The 24,520-nt window shown below is 53.5% G+C and overlaps 1 protein-coding gene across 1 annotated transcript in view; it reads left to right on the top strand.

Annotated features, from left to right (window-relative positions):
• The window catches only part of CLDN14 (claudin 14), a 33,181-nt gene extending 13,648 nt beyond the window's left edge, over nt 1-19,533 (top strand). Inside the window, exon 2 of the mRNA XM_053916940.1 lies at nt 17,602-19,533. Coding sequence (XP_053772915.1) covers nt 17,646-18,362 — 717 coding nt within the window. The 5' untranslated portion in view covers nt 17,602-17,645 and the 3' untranslated portion in view covers nt 18,363-19,533. The remainder of the gene's footprint in view (nt 1-17,601) is intronic.
• The last annotated feature ends 4,987 nt before the right edge of the window (nt 19,534-24,520 follow it).

The raw sequence follows: 24,520 nt of genomic DNA, 5'->3' as shown, positions 1-24,520 counted from the left end.
TTGCCCTGATAAAAACCCCAAGCACAGAGTGGGTACTCTGCAAGAGAACAGGGCTTCCCCACCCATCCTCCCAGAATGCACCCTATTGATCTGAAGGTTGTATGTTTTCAGAACAGCCTTATAGACAGCAGCAGCTCCTGCAAACACTGATCTGCATGCAACATTTGCTGGGACTCCCCCTCGCTCCCCCTCTCTGAAACAGTCCGCCCCACTCCCACTCCTTTAGGACCATTTGTTTATTTGTTTATACCGCTTCTTGTTCCGAAAAGGATTTCAGGCAGATGGTTTTTACTACCCCGTTCAATGGACACAGCAAGATCCTGTGGCAAACGCAGCTTTCTTCACAAACATCAACGTCCGCAAAACCAGCACAAAAAAACCCAAAGGCACTTGGAAGTTGAAATGACAGTGTCAGGTTTGACACCGGGCCCCTCTCTCATTTTCGTTGACTCACTGAAACGTCCACTCCAGTTCCGCTCTTGCAAGCTGGATGTGTTCTGTCCGATTTTCAGGGTAACTTCTTTCTGGGACAGGCCTCTAGCTAAGCAAAGAGATTCCAGATTATTAGGAGCTGACCATAGAGATTCAAGTGCCTGGTTTTCGGGCACAGACCTTAGAAGGGAAGCTGTGAGGATAGCCCAGCAAACCAACAATGTACCCTGCAGTCCACGCAACCTGCATTAGTTTGCTTTGTCCTAAAAATGGTGAAGGGCATGCAGCCTCCTAACTTAACATAATAAGGGGAAGGCCTTTCTCTGGCTCCAAGTTGCTCTCCTTTTTACCTTATTTACAGAGAATTAGAAAAACTGAGCTTTGCAGCTGTGCCAAGTCATCTCAGGAAAGAATGTGCGTGTCCGTCTCTATGTGTCTCTGTGCACACGTTCATGTGTGCTCAAGTGTGTGTGTGTGTGAAGGGGGCGGGGACAGGAAGCAGAGGGGAGGGCATAAGGAACCTCCAGACTTACCAAATCCAGTGTCCAGGGCTTTCCCCTCCAGTGGAAAGAGGCTGACGGTTCTAAGGGTGTTTCAGGAGCTTCTGAGTCCCTTGTCCATGCACCGCCTGATCTGTGGCAACCGAGGTCTTTTGTAGGTAATCAAGATAGGGCCCAGTGAAGGAATCCTGGTCCCCAAGTTGTTATGGACAGAAGCTAGGACTGGGAGTGGAGAAATGACTTCCAGAAGATTGTGCCTGGGCCCCACACTGCTGGTCAGCGAACCTTGGTGGCAAGCAAGCACAGGGCCTGCCTGCAGAGCTCCGCCCTGAACCTGCTGGCTCCCAGCAGCTGCCTCTTCTGACGGCTCGAGGGAGGGTGGGCAACTCTGAGCTGGCAGCCGTGGAGGACAGAGCTCGGGGCTGGGTCAGAGGGCCAGGGTGAGGCCTCGATCTTTCTGTGACCAGATGTGAGGGCCAGATGAGATGCCTGAAGATGACAGCAGCAGCTTCATTCGCGTTGTCTGGCTAAATCACAGCCTGTATAAAAGTCCTTTGTAAATTACAAGGCAGGAGGCCCCTGGAGGTGTGACGCGCGGCGTCTCCTGACCTGTGCGTTCAGGGAGTAGCAATCAGGAGTCCCGGACGGGCTAGGCCCTTGTCCAGGCTGGCAGGTGGATGACCTGGCAGTCTTCTTGGGCCCCACCTGCGGTGGCCCCGCTCACCAAGGCAGCCCCTTTAAGAGACAGCAGGGCCAGTTGCACCAGGCTGGGCCGGCCTCACCACAGTGCACCCTTAAGCAAAGAAGGGCTCGCTGCAGGCAGGCCACCTCTCAGGTGGGCCAGGGCCTGGACTTGGCATTTGGCTGGACTCAGAATTAGCTAAAATAAAGGAGGCAAATGTCGTTTTGTTTGCTACCTGCGAACGTTTATTCCAATGGAGCTCCTCCCAGGTAAATGAAGGGAGTGTTATGAGACCACACTGGGAGAGGTGGTCGGACTCAGAATGACTCGTGGAAGACCGGTGTGTTCTCTGTGTGTGTGTGTGTTCGTGCTAAAATGCACGTAGCATCTAACTTACCACTTGCACCACTTTCAAGTGTCCAGCCCCAAGCATCAAGTCTGTTGACATCGCAAAGCCACCGCCACCATCCGTCTCCAGGACTTTCTCATCTTTCCAGCTGAGACCCTGCCCCCACTGAACACGCACTCCCCACCCGTCCCCTTCCCTCGGCCCCTAGCACCACCACCCTGCGGTCTGTCTCTGCGAGTGGCCAGTCTAGGCGCCTCGTAGTTGGAGGGTCGTCCACTGTCTGACCCTGGGGATTGGCTCATCTCAGTCAGCACGGCGTCTTCCAGGTTCCCCACGCTGTGGCGTGTGTCCAAGTTGCTTTCTCTTTAGGGCTGAATGTTAGTCCATTCAGCTGTGGCCACATCACGTTTTGCTGATCCATCCGTCCATCAGCGGGCACCTGGGCTGTTCCTACCTTCTTGCTGTTGGGAGCGATGCTGCTGAGGACATGGGTGTGCAAATAGCAGTGCGAGTCCCCGCTCTCGCTGCTGTTGATCTCCTTCTATCTGAAGACATGATTTTCTATTGTCACTTTTTACACGCGCCCTGGGAACCTTGGTTGGGGAGTTCCTGGTGTCTGCCTCATCCAAAAGGCAGGAGCTTCCCATGTCCAGAGCACAGAAGAGCAATTAGCAAATACAGGATCGTGTTGAAATGTCTGTCGCTGAGACCTGTCAGCTAAGTTACAGGCCCCAGACAAGCAAAGACGTCGTACTTCACAAGTGTGTCGTTTGGATTTCAGACACTTCCCGCTCCATACCAACTGACCCACGCGAGTCAAGAACTGTTTGCCCTGACTGCGCCGAACTAAGATACACGGAGCCTTTGGGAATAAGAGCATGAACAGGGACCTACTCAGGTCGCTGGCCCAGGGCTGGTTCTTTTGTCCATCGGGAGCCACGGGCCATGGGCCTGGGAGGGTTCACACCTCAGCCAGGACAGGGGCAGTTGTTCCAGGGAAAGTCCAGGCGATCGAAGGTTTGACTAAAAGTCTTCAAAACCTCACATTACATCCACTTCACTCACTGTCAAATGTAGTATGTAGTATTTCCTAAAAATGCCACAGTATATTTAAACCAACTTGGGCTTTGCATTTTCTCTCAGTCGTGTTCCCCGAGTAGACCCACGGAGTGCCAAGAAATCAATGGAAGTTTTATATTAAATGTGTTACTGTCAGCCAAATCACCCCAAAACCAAAATTATATATTTTATTCCCAAAACACCCCAGCATATAATTACAAACCGTATGGGTGCCTTTTGCTACATACGTGTTTGCTAAACGGAAGGGCTCGATGTGGGCCTGGGATGACCCTGAACGAGAAGAGACGATCTCGCTCATGACGGTGACTTCCAGGGACGAGACAGCACGACGCTGCCTGGCCTTGGGCTGTGGATCCACTCTCAGGAGGTGACATTTCACAGGCACTCCTAACTCCTGCTCGGAGTCCCCAGCATGACCAGGATGCGCCCTTCCTGCCATCACTGTGCACTGCCCGGAACTCAGGGATGGGCTCTGGTCCACGTCCAGGGCCCCTGGGGGCCACAGAAGGATCACAGCCCTGAGTCCCTGCCCTTGGGGCACCTCAGTGGAACAGAGAGACCGAGATGAATACACAAGTCAAGTCACATGGTGGTTCTCAGCCATTCTGGTCCCAGACGGCCGGCAGCTGAAGGCACTCCCAGCACGGCCCAGGTCCCCTGGCCACCTTCTGGTGCTGTGTCTGAACTTTCAGAAGGACCATCCCCAGCCTTAATGGACTCTCAGGACAAATTCTCATACATCCCAAGAAAGCCACCTTCTTCAGCATGTCCATCATCTCCAGCTCATAGCAAAAATCCCTCACTCTACATGGTACCAATGACCCACCCGGCTCCACACCCTCCACAGACATCACCGAACTGGCCATATCTGCAGTGGTGGCCCCCAAAACCCCAAACATTTGCACACTGGCCCGAATTCGCCAGCCTGTGTCCACCACCTGTGGCGGCCTGCAGGTTGAGAAACTCTGAGTGGCTCAATGTGATGAAAGTCCAGGGCAGTGTGGGGACAACGGCCAGGTGACCAGCTCAGAGAAGGCCGGGCGGGCCGGGCAGCAGGAGGGCCCACTGTGGAGGGCCCACTGTGGGTCTTTTGTCATCGCAGGAACAGACTGTTCGCTGGGGAGCCCTGAACCCCTGAACTGGGACCCAGAGGAGTGAGTGGGCACAGCCGGGACCAGCACAGGGATCGCGGGCAGGCGGCCAGGAAGAACAGTGGCCGGCCCGCCACACCAGCCTGGACAGTCACCAGAGGGTGTTTTTGGGTGGAGGGGCCTGTGCACAGATGCATCAGGCATCCCTCTGAACTACAGAAACAATATTTCCGGTTGGTCCTGAATGTCTGCCTGGGCCTGGCTGCCCCCTTCGGGCACAGGGCAGTTAACCACCCAGCAAATGACATGTGTGCCACACACAGTAATTGTCTGGACACTCTTCTGTCAGGCGCCCGGGTCCTGAAGCTTCCAGTCATCAGAAGAAGGGAGGAAGACGGGAGGGCAGATCCTGCCTGTGGGACCAGCACCCAGCTGGGTCCCAGAGCAGCCCCACTGGCTGGCCAGGGAGCTGATGAGACCGACGGGACTCAGTGACCTCTGACCTCTGCATGTGAGTCTGGGGGATTCGCAGGTTGGGAGGTTTTGGGGTTGATAGTCATTTGTCTCAGGGCTGTGGGCAGGCGAATGTCCTCTGGGCAAAGCGGTCACATCCCTCTGCAGACAGGCACTGTGGCTGGGCCTGGGGGGCTGGGGGACCCCAAGCAGCGGAGTGTGGAGGCAGCAGGGCTCCTGAGCAGCACAGGAGGACAAGAGCCTGGTTCCTAGGTGTTTGCGAGAACTCGTTCATTGGCTGGACCCCCGACTGGGCGCCAGGACCGAATCTGGAGAGTGTTGTGAGACTGTGTCATCTGGGGGTGCTGGTCAGCACGGCCTCGGGTGCGCTCTGTGAATAATCAGAGTTCCAGACCTGGGAGCCTTGTCCTCCCCTCCCCCTCCCCCCGCACCCCTCTCCCGAAAGCACACACACATGCAAACACACTCTCTGGCCTGGGAGAAGGGGCAGGAACGAGATGGATCTCTCTTAGTCGGGGTGGAAAATGGTACCAAAGAAAGGAAATCTGTGCCATCTGATATGTGAGCTAATCCTTCAGCTACCTGGAGCCCCTCGTCCCCAGCAGCTGCCGTGGTCTTCACAGGACAGGCACTGAGGCCCAGGCCTGCTGGGGGGCGGGCCACGGGCAAAGTCAAAGGGGACCTGGGATTAGTGTCCCAAGAGGGTCCCCAAACCTTGGAGCCACTCATGGCACTGGCTTCAGCTGTCTTTTCCCACCAAGAAACTTAATTCCTGCAGTTTTTAAGGGCAAAATCTCTTAATCACTCGGTTTAGCTTCTTAGTCTTGGGAACCAGAGGACAGCTCCGTGGTTTGCCCAGTGTCCAGCTCTGGGTCCGGGCCCCACCCATGTGCCTGGGTCGCCTCCGTGGCCCCAGGAACCCACTGATCTGCACCAATGATAAAACTCCAGTGCACGCGCCTTGCCTTTGCTGAGTGTCCTTCCTTTGGGGCTCCCAGGCTCGCACATGCACTGTCTCAGCATCTTCTAGATGGTGCTGGGAAGCAGCTGTTGGGACACAGGCAGCCAGGGGGGTCCTGGAAGGCCAGGCTGTGTGCCCCAGATCAGCCAGATGGGAAGCCGGCCTCCATTCCCATCTGGCTCCATCTGCTTTGCAAAAGTCTCTTACACTTCCTGGGCTTTGCTTGCCATCTGCATGAGAGGCTTAGGAAGCCAGTGTGGCTCAGTAGGTTGGAGAGTCATCCTGTAAACCAAAAGGTCATGGGTTCGATTCCTGATCAGAGCACATAGGAGACGTAGCCAATCAGTGTTTCTCTCCCTCTCTCCCTCCCTTCCTCTCTCTATAACATCAATAAGCGTGTCCTTGGGTGAGGACTAAAATTTAGATCAGAGAGTGTCTTCCATGACACAGAAATGATGGCCTGTTTTCAAGGCTTCTACCTGCGCCCTTTTTAAAATGCAGATGGTCAGTCTTGCCAGGTGAGGAGTGATTCTTGGTGCTTTCACACTCAACACTCCTCTCTACAGCCACCCTCACAGTCCCCACCCCGGCGGGGTCCTTGCACCATCTGCAGGGGGAGAGGCACCCAGGGCCATGGGCTTCCTGCGGGGCTCCCACAGCAGTGACACACGGGGACTTTCCCACTGGGGGCCATGGGCTGGGAGGGTACTCAGGGCTCGCACTAAGAGTTCCCCCGCCTGCCCCGTGACTCAGTGAAAGGAAGAGAAGGGGAAGCCGGGACTCCCTCACCTCGGCCGCCCCTCCGCATGGCCCGGGGCCCTGCAGAGCACAGGGGACTTGAAGCAGAGTGTCTTGGGCCAAGGAGCCAGCCACCCACAGGCAGTTGCTTGCCCATGGCCCTGGGTGGGCGCACACACCCACCGCCTACAGCAGGGGAGAGGAGAACTGCGGTTTACCACCGGGGCTGTTTCCCCTGGCAGCCACTCTGGGGCACGGGGACCAGCAATGGCTCTGTTTTCTAAAGGCTCCTCCCTGGCAGATATTTACAGAGGTATCTGGGCTGCACGTAAATGAAGAGCAAATAAGCATATTTTTTATTCTGTGGAACACTGCAAAAGGTTCTCCTGTTCCCTTCAACATCCAAACAGGGCGCACTCACCGGTTTCGGGGAGGAAAATCCCCTTGTCTAGTCCCTGGGTCTGTCCATCACAGGCAGGGCCGCCGTCATGGGCCTGTGACCGGCACAGTCGCCCTGGACCTGCGCTGGGAAGGGCCCACGCTTGGCCCACACTTGGTCTGATGCGCTGCAGTCGCCGTCTTGAAATTCTTAATAATTTTGGAATAAGGGCCTCCCTTTTTTTTTTTTTTTTTTTTTTTGCACCGGGTTCTGCAAACTGTGAGGCCAGTCCTGTGAGCAGGCAGAGCTCCCTTACTGTGCTCAAACTTCCAGACAAAGCGTCCGAAGCCCAAGCCAGAAATACCATGCACCGCTCTGTCCGCGAGGTCTTTGCTTTTACAGGGACCTCCGCAATTGGAAATCACATTCCGTTTACCGAATTAATTCTAAACTCCTTAGGTGTTCTAAAAACACATACATTGAATGTTGGAGAGGGGGTTGGGCAGGGGAGAGTAATGGGGGAAAGGGAGGGACAACTTGTTGTTGAACAACAATAAAAAAAATTTTTTTTAAACCCACATACATCCAAGGATCACTGGCCTACCGCAAGGACTGACCCGCCCACCCTTCTCTGACCACTGGGAGGATCATTCTTTGGGGCGGGGCCGGGGCAGTTTGTGCTGGAGGGCCATCTGGGGCAGTCTAAAGGCCTAGAGGGGTAACTCCCTGGCCAAAATAACACACGAGGGAGGCTGAGTGTCCAAGAGGGGCTGGGGCCCCCGAAAGGACCTGGGTGGTAAGAACAGGCTGGGGGTGCTGGAAGGTGGGACCGGACAGCAGAGCAGTGCCCAGGGGAGCCGCCTCTTTCTAGGTGCCCGGCTGTCAGAAGGGGCGTCCGGGGTGGACGAAGGTGCAGGACCAAGGACGGGCAAAGAGGGGGTGGGATGGGGCTTGAGCGCTGCATGATGTGTGGGCGGAGATGAGGAGCTGACGCTGAGGGAGGATGAGAGGGGGGCTCCCGGGTATGTCAGACGACATTCCCGGGCAGTGAGAAGACCAGGCTAGCACACTGTCCCCATCCTGGGGGATGCCCGAGAAGGCCACAGTCAACACACATTTGTACTGTCACTCTTTGCTAAATTGTTTGTGTTTTAAAGCTCCTGATAGGACCTTTACAAATCACATCCATTTAGACAGTGGCCAAATCACCTGGGAGAAGGGCTCAAAGGATTCCCTGTGTGGGCCCCACACCACGCAGTGGATCGTGCTCTCTGGGGTGGCCAGGGCATCGGGGTCTCGTAAGGCTCCCCAAGGATGCCGACCTCTTAGGAGGGTGGAGAGCCTCTGCCTTCAGCTCAGGTGGCTGGAATGCAGAGTCAGGGAGTGGGAGGGTGCAACTGGAGCAAAATGGCTTCCAGCCCCTCCCGGGGCCACACCTGACTGCAAGGGTGAGTGAGAGAGGAGGAGGGAAGCAGAGAAACGACGTTGTAATTTACTTCACCTGTGGTGCTGTCTGGGGTCACACAGCCAGGCAGGCTACACCTGCACCTCCTGGCTCAGCTCCAATGTCATCCCCGCCCCCAGTGCAAAGCCACTGTCCTCCATTACCCTATTGCTCTACAGAAAAGATTAGGGTGTCAGGTGGTGAGGACAGATGGATGGCTTAGAAAGAAGAAGTAGGAGGTGGATTTCTAGGGCAGTCTGTGAATGGAAGACAGAGAGAGCGGAAGTCAGACCGAACCCTGGGTGTCTTGACCGCAGGGAGAAGGGCGTCAACAGCAGTGCCCAGGCCCACGCCGTTCCTCTGCCTCTCCTGGCTCCTCCTTCTTACTCCTCAGGTTCGAAGACCAAGGGTTCCACACCCACAGGTGGGCCTCCCCAGCCTTTCCTTTCCATGCTCCTTGGTGGTCCTGCCCTTTCCAACAGTCTTCCTCCACTGCTTGAGACACCACAATCACTGTGATGAGTGTCCTGGTCTCCAGCCACCATCTCTCCCTGGTCCACCTGGTCTCTCCCTGCTTCCCAGCTTTGAGCCCACTGCCCACGGGGACATTCACCTCCCTGTGCACACACTCACACCCCTCCCTTGCCACTCCCCCTTCTTCATTTCCCCTTAGGAAAATCCCCACTGAGCTCAGTCCAGCCCCGGTCCCCTGGGGTCCTCACAGTACCCCTGCCTGTGCTGGAGAAGGCTGGCCAGGTGCTGATGGTCCCTCTGCACTCGCCAGACCGCTCGCCTTGCAAGGGCACCCGCTGCTGACCTGTCTCAGTCCAGGTCTGTGTCCCAGGTGACCAAAGCAGCCCTCCTCTCTCCACCCAACCTCTGACACCTCCTCCCTGTCTTCCTTCCGAACATAGCATCCTAGCTCCCCAAGAAAACTGGAACTCTCTGAGACCACCCACGAGGGCCCGCCCCCTCATCCCCAGGTCTGAGCAGGCATCCCCCGGTGCATGCCAGGGTCCTGATGTCCCCTCTGCAAGGACATCTCTTCCTCATTATCAGTGCTTCCCTTCTTACCAGATCATCCCAAAGCAACACACGAGGACTTCAGTTTCCCTCGTCTTCCAAACAACAAAACAAAACAAAAATCCTCTCTTGACCACATACCCCGCTGGCAGAGGTTTCAGCTGATTTGAGTTCGGTTTGTTGTGAAGGTTGTTGTTGTGTACTGGGCTGGTGAGTGGTTCGTTCTTGGATCTCTTTGCAATCTAGAGAAGCCTGTGCACCTCTTGGCCAAGTAGTGCTTTTACATATATAAAATAATACACAGGATTATAAAGGAAGTCAACTCTCATATTGCAATACAGTTATCAAACCAATTTAAAACCGTTTTGTTCATAGTAATTGATGTGCTTCTCTATCGAGGCATCACATTATGGGACTAGCAGCGTCTGGTACCCACCATAGTTCTGAAGTGGCGTCACCGGTAAATGATCTTTCCAGGCACCCGGAACAGCTGTAATGCACACCGTCAGCGATTTCTCTTGGCGATAAAGTCGTAGGCACTGGTCATGTGGCTGTAGGTATCTGCCTCTATTCACGACACAAGGAAGTGCTTGTTTTCAGTGACAGGTTTATACACCAAAACATGCAACATTTTTCTCAATTGAGTTGACAGACAGCTACCCTGAATTCTATGGCCCCTGGACCCCAGACTGAGAACCCCCATCCTACAACTGCTGCTTCATTTCCTGGTTCCCCTGATGGTCCAAGCCCTCGAACGAATTCTCTGAGCTCATTCCCTCCCGTACCCCACCCCGATTCTCTCCTGAACCCATCCCAGTCACGCCACCGAAACTGCTTATCAGGGTCTCCAATTTCCTTCCCGCTGCTGAACGTGAGGATCGCCTCTCAGTGCTCCGGTTCCATGATGACCTAACACAGTGGCTCGCTCCCTCGGACCTGGACCTCTGCCCCTAATCACTCTCCCTCGGTCCCCTCCTGTCCCCTCTTCATTGCTCTAACCTCAGATGCTGGGGGTTCCTGGAATCAGTCCAGGGGGCTCCTGCTATTCCTGGTCTGCACTCCATGGGGGCTCTCATCCCAGCCCAGGGCTTTCAATCCCACCTCTGTGCTGCCGAGTCCCAGGTGGACATGTCCACCTCAGCCCGCTCCTTGAACTCTGCACATACAATGGCTACCCAGCTGTGGGACCCCCCCCCCCCCGATGGGGAGAGCCCTCTCAAACTCAGCACGTCCAGAAATAAACACTTTTCTGCCTTCCACCCTCCAAATCCAGCCCTGCCCCCTCCCACTGTCTTCACCCGCTCAGTGCCTGGCAACTCCATCCTCCCAGGTTCCCGGGACAGGAGCCCGAGAGCGTCGGTGACCCCTCCCTGGCTCTGACGCCCCGCAGCTGAGCCATCAGCAGATCCCGCCGGCCTCACCTGCCCTTGGGTCTGGAAACCGACCTGGTCCCAGCACCCACCTTCACCACTGCCAGCACCTCTGACCTGGGCAATCGCAAGGGTCCCGTCTGGGCTCCCTGGCTCAGCCCAGGTGTGGACAAGTGACTGAGCTTCTCCAAGCCTCAGTCTCCCCATCTATGAACAAGGACAAGAACACACACAGCGCAGACTTGTGGGAGGACTAAATAAGAAACACCCAGTAAATCCAGCTGTGATTGTTTTACCATTAATAGTAACAGCTTCTGTGCACCTGGGCTTGAAAGGCTAAATCTACCGAGAACGAGCATCAAACGCCATTTTTAACTGTATTTTATTTAGCATGAGTGAATCTCAGTTTCGTGTTTTCATTCGACACCACGTCTTTCATCACAGCAATATATTTCCAGTGCAGTGTTCAGTGCAGTGCTCGAATAAATAATTTTCGCAAGCTTACACAATTCACAGAATAGTTGTCTCATTCACCGGGGTTTGCAGCAGGCTGGGGCAGCGCCACTTCTGTTTGGGTGGAAGTCCCAGCAGGAGGCCCCACTGAGCTCTACTGGATGTCCAAGGGAAAGCTGGGGCTGCCGTCTGAGTCACCCTATCTAAGCCCGGCCTGCACCCCAAATCTGGGTTTTTATGGTCTCGAAAACCAGGATCTGTTGCCTTAAGAAAACCAGACAGCGGCGAGAAAATGTTGGCCGTGCTGCTGTGCAGCTGGCCACACACAGCCTGGGCCTGCACCTCCTCGGGGCATCAGCCGGGTCACTGGTCCACCCCATGGGTTGCTCACGGTAGCTGGCCCTTGCACTTGAGTTTTCACAAGTACAGACGACCTTCCAGATTCTTCTCCCTCCCTGAGGGCATGGATTTTGTCCTCCACACTTGGGGACATGAAACTAACTACTGCTTTGATGTTGACGTGGCGCCCCCGGGCCATCCGCAGTGCCTTTCTGGAAGGGGCCCCACCCCCGCTAGTCAGACCCGAGTGCTTTCTTCCTGTGAGTGCCCATGACGTCCTTCAGCGAGTCCCCTGCACGGGTTTCCCAGGGCTGCCGAAGCAAAGTGCCACAAATCACAAACAAGGTGGCTTAACACAACGCCAACTTATTCTCTGGAAGTTCCGGAGGCCAGAAGTCCAAAATCGAGGTGTCGGCAGGGCTGGTTCCTTTTGGGATCCGAGGGAGGTCCTGGTCCATCCGCTCTCCCAGTTTCTGCTGTTGCTGGAGACCTGGGCGATCCTGTGGCCACGTCACTCTGTGTCTGTCCTCACGTGCCGTCCTCCCCATTTCTCCGGTCTTCTCACGGCTGCCGTCTCCTAAACCCGGTCTCACTGTTTTAGGGCCCATCCTACCCCCGTGTGACCCGTCTTCACTCATCGGTCTGCAATGGCCCTACTTCCAAACAAGGTCCCATTCGGAGGCACCAGGCGTTGGGGCGTCCCCATGGACTCTTTGGGGACCCAATTCATCCCATCACTCCCTCTACAAAGCTTTCCCACAGAACACTTCACCAATGACCCGCCTAACGATCGTGTGACACCTGAGACAATGTGCTTAGCACCTGCGGTTTTTCCTTTTCTAACATTTTACTTGGGTAGCCAGTTTTCAGTCGCCTGCCCCTTGAAAAATGATCGACCATACAGCAAAGCTACACAGCGGCCGTGTTAGGACAAGCAGCTCTGCAAAGCACTGATGTGCTTACTAAGTGAAAGTCGGTAATTCCGTTTTTAAATGTTGACCGACGCCTCTTTCATGGACGCTGATGAGATCTGGTGAATTGGAGTTTGAGAGACAATGTCTCCTGGGAACTGGCTGAGAGGTTTCTGTGGCCGTGGGGACTCACTACATGAACGGCCTGCCCAGTCTCACTGAGCTGAAAATGGCCCTGCAAGCTTGTAAGCACACACCACGATTTCCAGCTGAGCGACCTGGCTTTTCCCCAAACCAGTTCTTGTCAAGAAAAAATGGATTTTTCTTTCCCCATCCAAAACAGAGGGCAAATGTTTCATCTATAAATTGTCATTTATGTAAGATCTGGGCAAGATATTTCACATTGGTTTTCCCGAATAACACCAGCAAGTCCTAACTACCACGTTGTAATATGCTAATCACGCAATTACTCTGTCTCGCTCGGCCCCTCCCGGAAAGAGCGCTGGGTTTCTGTGCCATGGGCAGATGGCATAGAGGTCCTTGTAAACTCAAAATGCAGATGCCTGCCAGTCTGAAAAACCACCCAGGGAAAGTTACAGACACTTTGGGAGCCAAAGCCTGCACAGTGCAGCCCACCGTGAATGGACACGAAGTGGATTTTCCAAGGCATTGCTTACTTGGCCACTTGCTCGTAACTCGCAGGCTGGCGTGAAAGAGGGTGGACTGAAAGAGCACCTCCGGAGTAAGCTTCGAGGAAAGACAGCCATCGCTTCATACGCTATTAAGGAACACAGAATCTTGCTCTGAAAAATCACATGCGTTTGGGAATTCCTAATTGGAGCAACTGCATTCTGACATGGTATAGAAGTCATTTTTCTGTCTCCTGTGGGTGGTTTTGCTCATTTATCTCTTTCAGGTGAGCCCAGGCCTCCCTTGAGCTCGTTCTCAGTTCTCAATTTCTGGCATTTATGGAAAACCTAATCAGTCAGGAAGAGCGGTCCGGGTGGGGGGACAGGAAGCACAAGAGTTTTTTGAGCCACACATTTTCTTAAGTCGCTGAACATCAAAGGTGAGGCAACTCTGCCCCCTTGCAAGGTGCAAGGACCAGGGTCCTCTGAAGGCAGCACCCCTTGTTCCCAACAAACCGTAGGAAACAAAACTGTGAGCTGTCCGCCGCAGCGTCAGGAGCCCACGGGGCAGACGCGGGTGGACTGACCCGTCCTTCCCAATGGCTCTGAATCCGCTCCTACCACAGGGCAGTCAGAAGCTGAAGTGAGGCGTGAGTGGCCAAGCCCTCAAAGCATCCCCCGACAGGAGGGCCCAGGGGGTTCTGGGTAAAGAAACTTCCAACGCACAGGGCCTGTGCCTTGCTTCCCTGCGTCTGACACTTCCTCCAGCGGTTGTGGGGGGTGTGGCCAAGGATCCACGTGTGTCCAGAGGAAAGCCCTTCATCCCAGGGGCCGAGGGACACTGGATGGCAATAGAGCAAGAACAATAGGGCTGGGCAAATGCCATATCCGTCCCTTGTCCCAGCCAGGCTATCCCCACCGGCCCCTTCTGATGAGATGGTGCATAATTGGGAGGGAAGCTCCAGAGTGGACCCAGCTGGGGCCCAGGCAGGCCAGGAGCTGAGCGTGGAGACAGAGCTCTGCCATGAGCCGGAGGGCCCTGTCTTTTTCTTTCTTTCTCTCTTTCTCTCTTTCTCTCTTTCTCTCTCTCTCTTTCTCTCTCTCTCCCTCTCTCCCTCTCTCCCTCTCTCCCTCTCTCCCTCTCTCCCTCTCTCCCTCTCTCCCTCTCTCCCTCTCTCTCTCTCTTTCTTTTTTTAAATTCTTGCCTTTAAAAATCAAAGTGGCCTGGCTGGTATGGCTCAGTTGGTTGGAGCGTCGCCCTGTAACCGAGAGGTTATGGGCTCCAACCCCGGTCCAGGCGTGTATGGGAGGCAACCCATGATGCTTCTCTCACGCATCAGTGTGTCTCTCTCTCCCCTCCTCCCCCTCTAAAAGCAACGAAGAAAATGTCCTCAGGTGAGGATAAAAGAAAAATTCAGCTCACAGGCAACAAAGGACAGAGACAACATAAAACTTTATAAGGAAAAACACCCTCGCCTTTCAGGTCTGGAGCCAGATCAGTCTGGGGGTCGCAGCAGTGCTGAGGGTTTTCGCAGCTCCCCCACCCCCAGCAGATTTTTCACTTTATAGCCCCTCTGGGTTTTCGGAGCCTCCTCGGGGGCAAGCCAGAGCATTCTGCTGGCCCTCCTGCTTGAGCTCAGTTACCCTCCAGGAAATGAGATTGTCTGTATTTTTAGCAGCCCTATTTCGTCATTGCCCCATTAACCTTTCAAAGGGCTTACAGGCTCTACGCCCACGTGCCGAGGTGATTTGGCTTCAAGGTGTCCCTTGGAGAAGTTGGGGGAGGTTGTCTGCAGTCAAATAAGTTCAGAAAATGCCCCTCGGGAGACTTTTCCAGGAGACTCACGGTGCACTTCTGCACATGGGGAGGGATGGGAAGTCCCGCAGTTACCAGCTCCTATCGAACCTACATGTCCTCCACACAAGACGACTGGCCACACAGCGTCCCAAGAAGCAGTCACTGCGAAACACTGACCCAAATCTGACTGGGGCAGGTCACCGAGCCCCACCCGCTGAGCCCCACCCTGCCCACCCAGGACTGTGCTTTGGGGGCTCTGTGAACCCAAATGCAAGACCCAACATTGATTCCTGAAATGCATCGTCTTGGCACCTCAGCCCCACCCACCAGGCCAGACAAGGTCTTCACAGAACTTGATTCCTGGAACCCTGTTTGTCTTGGACGCTCATCTCTCTAGCCGACGCTTCCACAAACACACACATGTCTGTAGGGAAAGGGAAGCCCCCAGGGGAAACCGGGCCCCCAACACGGCCAGTGGAGCCCCACACACACTGCCCCTCCTGGGAGGCCACCCCAGGAGAGGTCCTTCCAGGGTGTCAGAGATGAGTTTTATGTGGTTTCCAAGGCAATTCATTCATTTGAAGTTGTTTTTCCATCAAACGGCTCCAAAGTGAAAAGTGGTCGCTGGGAAGTTGAATTATGACCTAATGCTGGTAGCAGCCTCGGGTAACTCCAGGGGAAGGGGGTGGGGGCTGGTGTCTGGAAGTTGGGGGCTCATTAACACTCACTTCTTAAATTAGCAAGTCCTTCTAGCACCTGTTTAAAAATAGCAACCTAATGGTTTCTAAAATTAGCAGTCATTGCTCTCCATAAATATTTAGACCTCCAATAAACTTCTGGTCCACTTCCCTAGACTAATGGGGTCAAGCAGGCTTAGCTTTCATGCCACATTCCTTAGGATCTGTATGCTTAATGGAGGTTGACCTTGACAGACAAGGGCTGTGAGAAGCCCCAGAGAGTCCTGGACCAGGGACAGCCTGTGGGGCCCGTCAGCCAGCAGGTGACCTCAGGGGGACTGGAAGGGTCTCAGAAGCCATTTGGAGGAGTCCTCCACCTCCCAGCTGCCTGGAGGATCCAACTGCCCTGATTTGCCTGGGACTGTCCCGATTTCAACCCTAAAAGTCCCCTGCCCTGGGCCACGTCTCAGTCCACAGCAAAGCAGAACAGTTCGTCACCCTGGCCACTGCGCCAGACCCAGCTCTGACATGTCTTCAGGGAGGAGAGAACTTGCACGGTACCCTCTCCGCTCTCATGCTAACTTCAGTCCCATGGGTTGAGAGAGACGGTGTGTGAAGGATAATAAACCATGGGAAGGACTGGTCAGGCCAGGCCTAGAATTTCCACCCCTGCAGCCAGTTTCCCCGCATGTAAAACACTGGGTGCTAGCTGGGCAGTCTGCGCCCCTGCTGGGGGAGCGCCTGCCACCGCTCAGGCCAAGTAAGTGGGCGCGTTGGCGACAGCTCTCGTGGGTGCCCGGGGCATCGGGTAGGTCGGGGCAGCAGCTCTGGACCCACCTGCCAGAGCGGCCTCCTCAGCAGCCCCTCTTCCTCCCCAGCTGTGACTGTAGGACAGCAGTAACTGTGTGTGGGGTGGGCGGTCTCCCCAGCCCTGAGCTCAGCACCTGCACAGAGCATGCTCACAGAGCAGAGGGAAAAGGGCTTCCTAAGGAAAACCAGCATTGCCAGAAGAGGCACGTGGCCAGTCAGCAGAACATTTGTGTGAGAACACGGGTCCTGAGCAATCAATCATTTAAAACGTCAGCAAAAGCCTCAACCCTATCCCCCATCGGCCCACCGTGTGTCCTGTGGGCACCTCGTCGTTTTGTTGTTACCTGGTTTCGTTTGTGTGAGGGCGGAGCCAAGGACCACCTGCCACAGGGCTGACATTTAAAGCCTCTATATACATTTAAAGCCATTTTTTGAAAAAAAGATGATGGTGGCCTGTATCACTTGTTTGTTACAACAAACAAATCCTTCATTGCAATGTAGGGGATTTCTTCACTACGGCCTGGACCTGAAGACAAGGAGACTGTGGGACCCCAAAGACAGCAGCCCAGAGCAGCTGCCTTGCCTGGGAGATGCCCTGCCAGTCCAGTGCTGCCCCCTGAAGCCTTCCCGCTAAAGTGCAGGGCATTTCTCTTCCCTGTAAAAGAAAGCAGCAGGTTTTGCCTACAGAAAGCTTCACCAGTGTTGGATGCTGAAGTGACTTCATTAGCTTAGAAGCTTTTCTCCCTTCAGAAGATACTTGGGGACCATGAACCCCACCTCACACTGCAGAGGGGTATGAGGGAGGTGTCCCTCTGGGTGGGCGGTCACTGGTTTGTGGTCCTGGCTGCAACACCTAAGGAGCTGGTGACCTTGATCATCCCTGTCCCCTGACTTCAGTGGACAGTCTCTAAAGTCACATCCAGCTCTGAGACTCTGGAAGGCAGCATCTGACCTATGGATGCTAAACTCCTCCCTCCCTCCCACGGTCTGAAACTCCTTTGCTTTAACAGTCAGTCCAAGGCCGTTTCCTGAATCATGAGCCACATAGACGTGAACACTGTTAGTGCATCTGCCGATTCAACAACTGGAGTCATTACTGAGGACACAGAATAAAATGAGGGTCCAGGGCAGCAGAAGAGTTTGAGGGTGGGCACGAGGTAGGACTTCCTGTACATGCCTGGTAAGTGCGAAGAGATCAGAAATCAAGTCCTGGCGTGCCCTTCCTGGGGGTCCTCCCAGGGTCAGCCCACCAGCCTCCCGCCGTCACCCCTTCCAGGAAAAGTGTCATAGAAGAGCAGCATAGTCATTCACCCAGTGACGTCTCGGAAACTATTTTGTAAAATATGCTGATTGTCGTACCCACTGCTTATGGAAAACTCGGTTTCCGTGGCAGAAAGAAATGCACCGAGATAATATTTAACCCATGTCCTCTCTCTCCCTTCCTCCTCCCGGCTTCATTAGGACTCCGGCGGGCGCCTAAGCGAGCACAGCAGCCACCCGGGGCCATGGCCAGCACGGCTGTGCAGCTGCTGGGCTTCCTGCTCAGCTTCCTGGGCCTGGTGGGCACGCTCATCACCACCATCCTGCCTCACTGGCGCAGGACGGCGCACGTGGGCACCAACATCCTGACGGCCGTGTCCTACCTGAAGGGGCTGTGGATGGAGTGCGTGTGGCACAGCACGGGCATCTACCAGTGCCAGATCTACCGCTCGCTGCTGGCGCTGCCCAGCGACCTGCAGGCGGCCCGCGCGCTCATGGTCATCTCCTGCCTGCTGTCGGGCGCCGCCTGCGCATGCGCCGTCATCGGCATGAAGTGCACGCGCTGCGCCAAGGGCACTCCGGCCAAGACCACCTTCGCCATCCTGGGCGGTGCGCTCTTCATCCTGGCCGGCCTGCTCTGCATGGTGGCTGTCTCCTGGACCACCAACGACGTGGTGCAGAACTTCTACAACCCGCTGCTGCCCAGCAGCATGAAGTACGAGATCGGGCAGGCCCTGTACCTCGGCTTCATCTCCTCGTCCCTGTCGCTCATCGGCGGCACCCTGCTCTGCCTGTCCTGCCAGGACGAGGAGCCCTCCAGGCCCTACCCTGCCCCACCCAGGGCCACCACAGCCACGGCCACCGTACCCTCCTACCGGCCACCGGCTGCCTTCAAGGACAACCGGGCCCCCTCGGTCATCTCGGCCACGCACAGTGGGTACAGGCTAAGTGACTACGTGTGAGTCCCCCGGCCTGTCCCTCCCTGAGCCCTGAGAGAGACCAGGACTCAGGACCCTGGCACAAAGTTTACTTCTGGGCTGCTTTTGTGCCCAAAAGAAGAATGTGAACGTGAGGGAATGGGCCTAGAGCACAGGGAACCAGGGAAAATAAGAGGAGAAAAGCTCTGTATACCAAAGACTAAAAAAAAAAACTTTCTCTTTTTGTATTTATTTTATGTATTTATGTGGGTGATTTAAAAACAGCTGAATTTAAAGCAACTTGGGAGTCTGGGCAGTGGGATTTGCTTGTGATACAGGAACAAACCTTTTGGATGTGGTTGTTTATGAAGTGGACAGTACCCATTTCTGTTCCAGGCTGTTACACTGCCTGCAAAGGTGCTGGTAACCATGGCGCACCGCCGGCCACTCAGGGAGTGGCCAAGACCCTGCAGGACTATGGGAAAGCCAAAGGGGCTTGGGCAACACCCACCCTAACCAGGTGCCACATCCTGGCTTACCTCCGGAGGCAGGGCAGGAAGTACAGGGCTTCCCTGGGAGAAAGGTAATTGTCGTAAATCACAAAGGAAAGACACAGGCATTTTCTACTGGTAAGCAGTAGGCCCCCACTCGTAAGGAGCCCCTCAGGAGGAGAAAGCGACAAGGCGAAACCTGCCTGGTAGCTGGGCTTTCCGGGCATTGGCAGGGAGCCCGGTCAGGGGCGCTGCTCACTCCCCGGGGGCCTCAGCGGGATGGACAGAAGCACGATGGCAGCAGCCGTCCGGGCAGGGACGAGAGTCTGTTGACTGTTCCGTTAGAGGAAGGGCTGCTGGGAGGGCCGGGTGAGGTCTGACTGCTTTAGGGATCCCGATGATGCTTTCTGGCTGTGGTCCGGCTCACCGGGTCAGAGAACTGTACATGATCTCACGTGCACACGCATGCATGCACACACATGTGCACACCTGCACACATGCCCATGATGTGCCCTAAGGATGCCCTGCTCATGCCTCTGTCCCAACCTCCAGCTCTGACTGTGGAAGGAAACACCCCGCCCTGCGGAAAGGCTGAGTCCGAGACCCCCACACGGAGCAGCAGCACCTGAAGCCCCTCTGTTCTCAGCAACATTAGAAAGTTGGTTTAAGGAACCAACTTTCCTTAAACCAACTTAAATCAACTGTGCGGTTTAAGGAACAGTCCTACATGCGTTTCTTTTCTATTTCTGGCTGACCCCGGGAGGAGGAGCAGGTGCCGTGCATTTTAGCTTTTATCTGGCCACACAGGGGGTTCAAGAGCTGGGATCTGCTATCCAAGGCAGGCTACAAATTTGGATCAGGAAGATTACCCTTTATTTATGACGAAACAAGCAATTTGAACCTATTGTTTAAATTGTAAAAACAAATTTGAATCAATAAAAAAGAAAGTCTTCTAAAAATCGAATGATGTTGTCTCGGTCCCACCTCGATGGTCACGGTTCAGAATGTGTAGTGAAGTTATTCTGGTTACTAGACCGATTACAAATTTTAAAAAAAATAGCTTTTCTCAAATGCTTTCTCTGAATTCTATCCCTACTAAAATAAAGTGTCCCTTTCTCCTACTCAGGTGAAAGACTAACAATAATAATGCTTACAATTGACTGAGCACCTACTCTGTGCGAGACTACTTTTTGTTTTCTCATTTGGTCCAATGAGACACATGAGAACCCAATGAGATGAATGCTATTCTCAACCCTGTTTGACAAAGAAGATAATTTAAAGCACAAAGAGATATTTGCCCAGGGTCACAGAGCTAGTGAGTCGAAGACCCGGGATTCAAGCCCAGACAGGCAAGCAGGGGTCAAATACATTCACTGAGGTGGGCAACGACCTATAGTCCATTTACTTTTTCGTCTAGACCATTTCCAAATGGTTTAGTGGATTCTTTACGGCCCCTTCCAGCACCATCACTACACTGAGCTACAGTTGGCCCAGTCATGGCTGGATTGGATGAAACATGTCAGACCCAGAAGTCCAAGTTTGAATCTAGAGAGAAAGCAGGAGGTGACAGGACAGGCAGGTCTGTCCCACAGCCAGTCCTGTCCCACAGCCAGTCCAGCAAACAGGAAGTAGATCCAAACAAGACCTTGAGAGCCTCCCTCAAGCACCGAGGTATAAGAATGTGGTTCCCGGCTTCCACTTGCTGTGTTGCTCGCGTTCAGCCCCCAGACAAGCACCTGGGGTTCTCAGAGCCCCTCTCTTGCCACATGACCCCCCAGGCCATCGAGTAGAGTCCCGTTGCTGCCAAATCTTCAGCATGAGGCAGGCTGAGCCGAGGGAGTCCTGACAAAACTGTGGGTCCTTTCGGAGGTAAAACCCACAGCCCCAAATCTCAGACAGGGAAGAAAACGGGAGTCAGACTCGGATGTTTCCCAGGAAACCCTTGCTGTGGATACAAATTACAACTGATCCTCGTGGGACAATATGTGCTCCATTTCTTCGCTTCTCTTGAATCCATTTTGGCTCTGAGGCAGGGATGTGTAAAGCCAGCGGAGTTTCTCTTTCCGTCCACATGCATTTAGGAGGCACCAGGGCCCCTGGACTTGGGGAAGGGGTGAAGCCCAGTATTTAGCCCTTGGGGGCACCCTGGTGACCCTCACTGACTGCCAGGTGCCTGTGCTGGCACAGCCTGGAATGTCCCCATGCCCATCTACCCCCAGGGTCATCCATGGGCACCCCAGCCCTGCCCTGGCCCTGTGTGTGAGTGGGCACTGGAATCTTCCACCCTGCGAGACCCTGGGCAAAATAACCCTTACTCCACTTCCCGAGAGGAAGTCACTCCCCTCCTAGACTCAAAGCACCTGAGTGTGCTCCCTGGTGGACAACAGGTCCTAATTGCTTTCAGAGGCTTTTCCATTTGAAGTCCTAGCCTCGGAAATCTCCCAGAGAACCCTGCTCTCAAGTCAGCCGTTCTTGCCCTACTTGGAAATAATTTGAAACCCACAGCACTCTTGCAATTTGCATAATAACAGCTCATTACTTGATAGTAATAAACTAAAATGGAGCCAGGATTTGTACGTGAAATGCCTGGCCCCAAAGCCCTGTGCTTGACCACAATGCTATCTGGCTTCCCCTGGCCTCCGGGTCTCTTTGCTTTCTCACTGCCAGGCAGTGACAATTGGGACAAGAGATGGGGGTCTGGAGCAGGCAGCCGCTGTGGAGGGGAGAAGGGATTGGGACGTGTCTGAAGGAAGCACTGGTGGGATTTACTGATGGCTTGGTTGTGGGTGTGGGGAAAAAGAGCCTTGAAGGGTGATGCTCAGATCTGGGGCTGGACCAACTAGAAAAACGGAGTCGCCATTTTCTGAAATGAAGAAGACTCTGGGAAGAAACGCTTCCAGTCTGCTAAGGTAGATTGCTTGTCCTACGTGTTTGGTCTCAGCTGTCTCAAGCAAAGATGTCAAGACGTGTAAGCTGGAGTACAGGGAGAGGTCGATTTGGGAGCCGTCAGCCTGGGAATCTTCTCGAAGCCATGAGCTAGAAAAGATCACACTAGTGAACATAAACAAGGAATTCAAGGGGCTGACAGGGGCTGTTGGGGGGAGCTGGTGTGTGCAGAGGTTCCCATTTAGATGGGGGGGGGCGTTGTAGTGAAGCAGGCAGATGAAGAACGCACGGTGAGCGGGGACAAGGAGAAGAGGGCTGCTCTGGAAGCCCAGGGGAATGCACCATCAGCAGTGCTAAATTAGTGCTTCAAGCGGCACAGCGACTAGGAGGGGAGGGCACGATGGCTGCCTTCATTCCACAGGTGAGGAAACCGGGCTTGAAAAAGTGAGGAAACTTTCTGAGGACTGCTAAATGGAAGAGTCAGCTGCCTCGTATGGAGAACGTAAAACTGAGATCAGAACATCCTTGTTTCCAGTTCATACAGGCACAATAGTCATTTAAAAATATGCATGATCTGCCCTGGCTGGGCTGGTTCAGTGGGTTGGAGCATTGTCTCATAAACCAAAAGGCTGCAGGTTCAATTCCTGATCAGGGCACTTGCCTGGGTTGCAGGTTCAATCCCCAGATGGGGGGCATATGAGAAGCAATTGATTGATATTTCTCTCCACCTCTCTCTCTCTCCGTCCCATCCCCTCTCTCTAAAATCAATAAGTATGCCCTTAGGTGAGGATTAAGAAATATATATATATTTTTTTTTTTGCATGTTCCTCCTCTCTGTGCATAAGCATTAGGCACACCTGGGCATGGGTTCCTCCCCAGGTGACAGAACAGGGTCTTCTCGCCAGGTGTCTAGCAGCCCCAGAGTCGTTTGTGACCATGGACTCCACCTCAGATGAACACTTTTACATATAAAGAAAAAAATAAATACATAAGATTTCAAAAGAAAACCAACTATATTGAAATCTGTTATCAAGATATTTAAAGAATATGACAGTAATAGTTGTGCTCCTTTATTAATATACTTAATGACAATGTCCAGCAGGGGGCTAATAAATACTACCATTTGAAAGCAGTAATGAGCATAAATGATAGTTTAAGAAGCCTGTGACAGCTATAATTTAATGTGAAAATATCTGTGATTTCCAATAGTGATTAAGTCACAAGGTTGAAGATACACTTATAACCCCTCACTTCAGTGGAGTGGACAGATGTTCCGTTATAAAGTTCTTTGCCAGAAATGTACATGTCATTAACCAATGTTACACCAATAAAGTTAATTTTAAAAACACTTCCTCTTGAGACAATGCTTGTGCAACTGGAGATGCAAATTTCATTCTGCACATAAGTGATTGTTCATTTAAATACCGTATTTTTCAGACTATAAGACGCACTTCCCCCAAAAAATTTGGGAGGAAAATGGGGGTGCTTCTTATAGTCCAAATGTAGCTTACATTTACATTGGTAAATATTATTTATGTTATTAAATATTTTACCACATTTTTTGCTTCAAAAATTTTCCTATTTTCCTCCTCTGAATCCTAGGTGCATCTCATAGTCTGAAAAATACGGTAAACCCTAAGGGCTACCCTGGGACCCCAGAGGGCATTGTGTGTGTGTGTTGGGGGTGGAGTCCAGCACCATTCCTGCAGACAGAAGAAACCCGGGTCCAGCATGAACTCTCAGAGTACCCCTTCCCTTGTCTGTCCAATGAATACAACGATAAGCCTGGAAGGGTTGTTAGTTGTGCATGCTCAGTGAGAGCCACTGGATGTCTTGGGGGAAATGAACCACAAGTTCCCCAAAGACAGCTCCTCCTGGTGGCCAGGAGGACCAACGTGTATGAGATACTCCAGTCATGGGAGTCAGGCCAGGCACCAACGGCTGGTCCACAGACAGGAGGGAGGGAGGAAGGGGATTGAGTGACTGGGAGGGGACTTGCTAAACCAAGGCCAAGAGCAAGCGCAAACCCAATGCACATTTCTTCTGCAGGCAACATCAATTTTAGACGAATGTGATTAGAATTAGAAATGCTCTGTAGCTTAACAGTCACTGTAGGGAGAGGGAGGAGCAAGCAGAGGAAACCCCCACCTGCCCCTCCCCCACCTCGGGAAATGACTAGTGAGTAAAATAACTTTAACAAAAACTCTGAGGATTAAAAAAAAGCTGCCCCACATTTCCTACAGTCTCCTCATCCCCTTCTTATTTAACAGGAGCCAGTGGAGTGTGTGTGTTTGTGACAGAGGGAGAGAGAGGTTGAAATCCGAGTTTCTATATATTTGAAGCCATTTCTTGAGTCAAAAAGCACAAAGCCAATTACTGGGCAACTATCCAAAGAAAAACACAGAAATTTAATTCTAGTAAATTATTTTAAAATACTACCAACTGGCTTTTGCAGGTGTGTGTGGCAGGGGAAAGGCATTAGCAAACAGCCTATTTCCTGCACAGGGAAAGGCCAGTGGAGGTCGCCCCATAAATCAGGGAGGGCCCAGCTCCCGGGAGCAAATCACCATCCCCCTCACACCTCCTGCTCTGCAGCTTTGTCCCAGGAAAGCCCAGCACAGTACACACTTTCATTCCTTTCTCTTGAGGGGCTTTCGACTTAGAAGCTCGCCGCCCTGCCATCCGGGCCAGGTAACTGCCGGGAAAATGAGTGACAGCTGCAGCTCTCTGCCCCACCAGGCAGCCTAGCAGCTCCTGCAGGGAGCATCAGCTACTGCCTCCTGCTCTGGGGCGGTCTGTGGCTTTTTCCAGTTATCCCTGACATTT

The sequence above is a fragment of the Desmodus rotundus genome, chromosome 2 (assembly GCF_022682495.2).
Source record: "Desmodus rotundus isolate HL8 chromosome 2, HLdesRot8A.1, whole genome shotgun sequence".
NCBI lineage: Eukaryota > Metazoa > Chordata > Mammalia > Chiroptera > Phyllostomidae > Desmodus > Desmodus rotundus.
Note: the sequence above shows the minus strand (reverse complement) of the source record. Positions and strands in the feature narration are given on the sequence as shown.